This window comes from Lepisma saccharinum, chromosome 24 (assembly GCF_977018435.1).
Source record: "Lepisma saccharinum chromosome 24, izLepSacc3.1, whole genome shotgun sequence".
Taxonomy (NCBI): domain Eukaryota; kingdom Metazoa; phylum Arthropoda; class Insecta; order Zygentoma; family Lepismatidae; genus Lepisma; species Lepisma saccharinum.
In genome coordinates, this window is record NC_139252.1 from 35,947,516 (window position 1) to 35,954,797 (window position 7,282).

Sequence of the window (7,282 nt, forward strand, 5' to 3'; positions counted from 1 at the left end):
TGATTCATATAAACCATGTCTTTCACAAACAAGGATATTTCATTCAAAAGAATTGACGTCACCTTGTGTGACACACTTCTACAAACATAGAAAAGGAGATTCTACAAGTTCATGAATGTTTAGGTCACAGAGATGCAGTTGGGACGAGAATATTTGGGGTGTCCTCTCCTCTCGCCTGGTTATTTATTTTTATTATTTCTCTTTCTCTCATGTCTATATTCCTCTTTTCCTCTCCTTGTTTTGTTATTTATCTCTTATATCACTTATGATCGTGTGTACCTCTCTCTTTTCCCATATTTCTCTTAGTTTCCTTCTTATCCTTCCTCTGCATCTCCCTTTTTCTATTCCACTCCTTAACCAGACCTCTCTTTACCACTTATATGCTATTCACCCCCCCCTCTCTCTCTCTCTTCACACTTTCCTATTTTTTTCTCTTAAGTGATTTTCCTCTTTCACATTCTCCCTATGTCTTCAGCACTTCCTCTATCTTGTATATTTCTTTGTTCAAAGTTTCCTCTTTCTTCGCTTCTATTAATCTCTCTCCACTTAGCTTTCCAAGAACAATAAACAACTGCGTAATTCAATTTAATTTAATGGGTAATTTCGTAAAGTTTTATTTAATGAATTCATTAAAATGTAAAACATGAAGTTTCAAAAACCATCTGCAGATGTAAAAGAGCCATTTCAGCGTTACGTATGTGAAATTTTACACATAAAATATTTAGGTTCTAGTCATGACAATTGAATTAAAATCTTCATAATGAACTGATTTCATTGTGGTGTCTGCTAACAAGTGGGAAAAAAACCTTGAGTATGATGGTATAGGCTGAGTGCCTGAAAAGCACCAACAACAGTGCATTACGTGTGTAAATTTTGACTTCATTTGTATGTGCTGCAGATGCTAGTGACTTTTATTGGTGATATGTGCAAATTATATGCATTTACAAACATTTAAGCGTTAACGCAATTAAAAGCAATAATAATTTCCACATTAACTGATGATGATGTTATTTACATGGAGTACCACTTTTCGCGGAGTACCCCAAAATATAATGAAATTACCCTTGACCCTCTGTACCCCGTTGAGATAGTGCATGGTTTATGAAGATTATGTTGTTTATAAATGTTTTATGTTGTTATTAGCTAGAAGGATGTGTTATTATTATTTGGATTAATTGGGAATTCATTATTGGGCCGTTGACCCTGTACCCCCTCGAGAATTAAGTTGATTTTTTTTTGTAGTAGGCATATTTGCATATTTTTTACGTCGTCGGTCGTGGATGTTCAGAACAGAGGTTTGTGCACAATTTTTCGTCTGGATGATATAAGGGTAAATTTAGTTTGGGTGTGTGTAGGTATGTGTAGGTAAATCACTGGTCCTTAAAATATCTCTAATACAGAACCAGTACCCAATTGAGTCACATTACTCTGTGATAGCATTCTACTTGTGTGTGTGTGTGTTCTCATATTGCAGATACTTCACGCTGGTGCTGTGGAATCCGGAGATATACAACAGGTACGAGATCTTCGAGAGTCTTTATCCCAACGAGACTGCCTCGGTGTGCGAGGTTGCCTCAGTCGGGGCCGACATGGTGACAGGAATTGACGACTTCTGCGAGAACGAAATGGACAAGGACGTCCTCATTTCGACCCTCATCATCAGCGTCTCCTCGATCCCCATGAACATATTCGTCGTTTTCTGCATCGACAGGCTCGGGAGGAAGTTTTTCCTTGGTAAGTTATAATTTGTTTCAGTTAATTAGCGTTACGGAAGACTAACCGAAGATAAATAAAGGTGCTGAAACCGTGGGTCAGAAATTCATATTTTAATAATTTGATTTTTATGAAAAAAGTTACAAAATATAGTCTTTGTGACTAAAATTTTCCCTTGATTCTCAGAGATTTTCCCTTATTGAGATTGGTCAACTTTTAAATATTAACAAAATATAAAAATAATTGTTTAGCTCAGTGCTGGTTTGAAATCTGAAAAAATAAAGAAGCAGTTGTACGTATCAGATATTCGTTCATCTGGTGTTTAGAGTAAAAGCTATAGGATATATGATGATAAAAATAATAACTTGACATAAATGTTAAATGAAAATATTACAGTGAATTTAAAAATATTCACATATTAACAGTACAAAAAAACGCAATAACAAAATTTGTAGTATATAAATGAGGAATAATTTCTTCATTCTGTTTTGTCAGCCTCAATATTCTGAATCTCCTTATTGTGTTTGCATTTGGAAATTAATTTATACTAATTTATCACCATTAAAATTAACTATTGCAAACCTTTCCACTTTTCAATGAACATAAGCAGCTAATATTTTTTACATAAAACGTCATTATAACTTTTGACCCTAATAATAACTGCATCAAAAATTATTAAATAACCAGTGTACGTATATAGTTTTACGAGTTAATTTTAAGTAGTTAAAATAAGTTTAAAGAAGTTTATATGATAAAAATATTAATTATGAATTATTGAATGTGTTTAGGATTGAAATATATCTGTAAAAGCTATGGTAAACATGTTCACTTTATAACTTTAAGCTCTGAACCAGCAATAATATATTATTTTTTCATTTTTATTTCTTGGAGGGGGGGGAGGGTGTAGACTTAAACATCTAGATATGGCTCCATAAGACCTATAATTTATTTATTTTATGTTTTATGTTTCTTTTTCAGTATCGAGTCTATTGGCTGCTGGATGCTCAGCACTCGCCTTCTATCTCGTGAATTCCAAAATGGAGAGTTTGGTGATGAGTTGCATTTTCGAAGCCACAGCAACAATACCATTTAGCGTTCTCTGCTGCATTGTTGTGGAGCTCTTCCCGACACACCTGAGGTAACTTAAAATAGTATTATCGTGCTTTGAAATTCTCATTTTTTTAATTGTTAAAAAAATAGTTTGTTTCTCGTCTCATCAGATAGGTTGATCTTCTTAAAATTGCACCAATTATATCACCACAAGTGAGCCATTGGCGAAGCCAGAATATTTTCAGGGTGGGCAATGGGTGGGGTGTGGCAGACGGGGGAAACATAAAATTATTCAATAACCATTATTGGCTTTATACCACACACGCATATGTATATGTATATTATATGATAGAATAAATGTTCTTCTATCTCCTTCTTATTAGCAAGATCTTTCTTCTCTCCATATTAGGATCTCTGTCTTCCTTTATTTTTTCAGTGTTTTACATGTATATATCACAGCTTTCTGTGATATATACAAAGGCTGTGAATAAGTGCCATCCTCTTGCATAATTGAGTACCAAAACATTGTTATATCTTTTCCAGAGCTCAAGCTGTATCTCTATCCATGGTTGCAGGGCGACTAGGATCTATCGTAGGAAATGTAGTTATTGGACAACTTGTAGACTACTATTGTGCACACGTGATTCTATGTGTATCCGGAATAATGATCGGTAAGTAGTGCTTCAGTAAACAATAAGGTATCATTGGGGGTTGCTACAACCCAGAAATGTCCGTGACTGTACAATTGTGACCGAAATTATTTTAATTGTTCAAAATATTAGAAAGTCTTTAACAAATTACCATTTAATAGGCTTTAAACCACGACTAGGTATCACAGAGCCTACAATAAAGGTGAAGACTTTTCAATTCAAAACGCTCTGTTTCACCATTAGCACACCAAAGGCACACCTTAATCCATAAAACACAATTCAAGTAAAATCATACATATAACACTCAACCTGAAAAATGTCATATTGATTTCAACGTTAAAGCTAAATATATAATATAATGGTTTTAATTTTTAACAACTATATCAATTATTGGAGTCAGTATTTCGATTATATTAACTAATATAAAATTTGACATAATTGCTTTGATATTGAATATGAAATATTACACGTACGAGTATTACTTCCACACAACCAAATCAGAATAATATTAACCATTATCGAGGTATAATGCATCCCTGTATAGAATTCAAGATTTTCAATTTACTTGAAGTGAGAAACTAAATGGGTAGGAAAAGGAAATGACACAAAGAAATATGCATTTGTGTACTCAATTTCGTGTGTTGTCCTGCGTCATTTTTGGTATGGAAGCTTTCTGAGGTGTGTCCCGTAAAAGACCTCCGACAAAGCTGATATCAACAACTATAGGCCAGTCGCACTTATTTCAACTCCCGCAAAACTCTTCGAACAAATCTTACGTAAATAGATTTCCAGGCACCTTCATCCGATACTGTCCCCTCACCAGCATGGATTCATACCCAAACGGTCCATTGTAACAGATTTATTGGAAATCTCCGACTTTATAACCTTGATGCTGGACAGGAAAGGGCAAGTTGATGTAATTTATAACTACTGATTTCAAAAGCGTTCGATCTTGTTGACCATGATACACTTCTCCAAAAGCTTCACCATCTTTACCTCTCAGTCCGTGTTTTAAAACTTATCTCCTCCTACCTGAAAGACCGAAAACAGTATGTTAGATATGATAATAGCATGTCTACTGTATTCCAGACCTCCTCGAGTGTCTCGGAAAGATCGAACCTTGGACCACTGCTATTTCTTGTGATTGTTAACGATCTCCCAGATTGCCTGCTACATTCCAAGAAACTCCTGTACGCGGATGACCTGAAAATATTTAAGTCTATAACGAACGATAATGATACCTTGGAACTGGAAAAAGACATTGAAAATCTTGTAGAATGGTGCGCTCAAAACAAACTAAAACTCAATTTTAACAAATGCAAAATTATGACTTGCACTCGAAAGAAACAACCCCACACGCACACTTACACAATCAGTGGCCACATGTTAGACAGAGTTTCTAGTTACAAAGATCTTGGTGTTCAGTTTGAAGAAAATAACAGTTTCCGAAAGCACATCGACCGCATTGTAGCAGAAGGGTAGCTATCGAAACCTTGGGTTTATAATGAGAATGGGAAACGACTTTCAGAAATCAGAAACATTCCAAATGCTATACAATACCTACGTAAGGTCGAAATTGGAATACGCGTCTATCGTCTGGTTCCCACAAAACCTAAATGAAACCAGCAGAATAGAGAATGTACAAAAGAAGTTCCTTCGATTCTTAAGACTAAAAAAGACGGCGTTTACCCCAAATATACTCCTTACCATACCCTAAAAAAATACTTCAATGTACAATCCCTAGGCGATAGAAGAAACTACATCAGTTACTATTCTTTCATAAACTTTTAAACAACTCATTAGACTCCTGTCAGCTGCTCTCAGAAATCCCTTTTTATGTACCACATCTTCCAAAGTTTTCAAAGGTTCAAAAGGGAAACTGAAACTTACTTCCAACACCAGACTTAACTTTGTTTAGTAGTTCAGTCTCTTTATGTACAGGCGAAAGGGTCCATCCTATTTTTTTCTTTTTGTGTTATTTACTAATTACTAGTTACTATCATTACATCTACAATCATCGTTTATATGTAAGGTGAAGCTCATATGTTTTTCCTTTGTTATTTTCTTGGTTATCATGTGTAAGTTCTAACCTCACCTGTCAGGTTACTACTTTATACTTCTTTTTCATATCTAATCTTGTATTAATTTTTATATTACTGTAACACATATTATCATAGTATTGTACCTTATGAATTCTGCTGATTGCATATTTTGTGTACCAAACAGTGTTATAATACAAGACACTGTAAGTGGGCATTTGCCTGTAGTGTAATGTTTTTAAATATATAAATAAATAAATAGTGCTGGTGCTAGCAATGAAGAAAAAAATCCTCCTGCTTTCCATTGTAATAAATGAGAGTTTCGTTGCAACGTCTGATTCATTTCCTTGTAGCATTTCTATGAATGCGAAAATTAATCACGATTCTTTCCCCACATATCTTTTGTTTTCCATTCTAGTTGCTGCCCTACTGTCGCTATTGTTCCCCAACACTACAGGTGGATCACTATCCTGAAACTCTCTGCTATTGGCTGAAGGCCGTACCAATAAGATCTGAGGCGTAGTGAGGTCCTTGTCCAATAGGACACAAGAGATGGCTAGAGTAGTATATTTGAAGAAACAAACTTCCAATTGCCAATATAACGGCATCTCAACACTATTGACGTGCTCCTGATAAGCCAAAATTACTCTTCCATATTTACCAAGGCATTGCCTAGCCTTAATAAATAATAAAATAGATATGAAAAGTACATTGTATCATGTAGAGAGCTTAAAATATTGCTGTATATATTGTATTTCATTTGTTTTAAGACATGTTATTGATCATATATTTTATACTTGTTAATAAATTATTCCTGGATGTATATTTTTACAAAACAACAAAACAAAACATTATTTTTGAACTGTGATAAGTTAGTGTATTTTTTCATGTCGCAGTGAAAATATACTATTCTTTGTACTTGTGCACATTGTTTTTAAGATATTTGGAATTTGTTTATGCCGACATCACTTGCACATGAGGAGGGAATATATTGTACCCTCAACTCCTTTTTTTATGCTCTGGGAAAGTGCCCCTATATAAACTTTGATACTGGCCCAGCAACATGAGGACAATATTACATTTTTACATAATGCCTACTTGAAAAGAAGTGACATACTCTGCCACGATTGTCATCTTCATTTTCTATTTTAACCAGCCTCGTTGATATTGATTATGCCATAAACCAATTTCGATGTGGGTAAGTCATATGCTGATTTATAACCTTGTACTCAGTAGAAAGACAAGTAAATATAAAGTTGCTATATTCTAACAAATACCAAGCTGTTTGTTTAAGTTCACTTCGTGTTTAGGCTAATCGGGACTAGTTCACTGTGTTTGCTTCCACAAACGATTGAATGCAAGGCCTTAGCCACTGTTCTATCGGCGAGGTCCAAACACCATATTGTTGTTGATGGTTAGCAGAGTTGAGTAAGTTGTTCTAGAAAAGTAACACGTTTCCGTTATTTTGCTTCCAAAAGTAACGCGCTTCTGTTGTCATTGCTTTGTCATACAATAAGGACATTTTAACTGTTTGCACAAGTACCACATCTGAACCTGAACAATATGGCTGATTGTTAAAACAGTCTTAGGAAAACAGTCCTTCAAAAAAAAAAAAATGATTTACCAAGAATCTAAGATAAGATACTCAAGAGCTGAATATCCCCCCCCCCCCAAATTCAATGGTCATTCCCCCTAACTAAAATTTCCGTCATGATCTAAGACTTAACATTGATATTCAAGGGTTGTATATTGTTCCCCCACCAGAATTTAAGGCCTAATATGTAAAAGTTGGATATTATCCTCTCTAATAATACATATTACCCGTTACAG

The 7,282-nt window shown here is 34.7% G+C and overlaps 1 protein-coding gene across 1 annotated transcript in view; it reads left to right on the forward strand.

Annotated features, from left to right (window-relative positions):
• Positions 1 to 6,345, forward strand: part of LOC145978090 (synaptic vesicle glycoprotein 2B-like) — a 47,747-nt gene extending 41,402 nt beyond the window's left edge. Inside the window, exons 8-11 of the mRNA XM_083110530.1 lie at positions 1,475 to 1,734; positions 2,692 to 2,851; positions 3,307 to 3,434; positions 5,871 to 6,345. Coding sequence (XP_082966656.1) covers positions 1,475 to 1,734; positions 2,692 to 2,851; positions 3,307 to 3,434; positions 5,871 to 5,926 — 604 coding nt within the window. The 3' untranslated portion in view covers positions 5,927 to 6,345. The remainder of the gene's footprint in view (positions 1 to 1,474; positions 1,735 to 2,691; positions 2,852 to 3,306; positions 3,435 to 5,870) is intronic.
• The last annotated feature ends 937 nt before the right edge of the window (positions 6,346 to 7,282 follow it).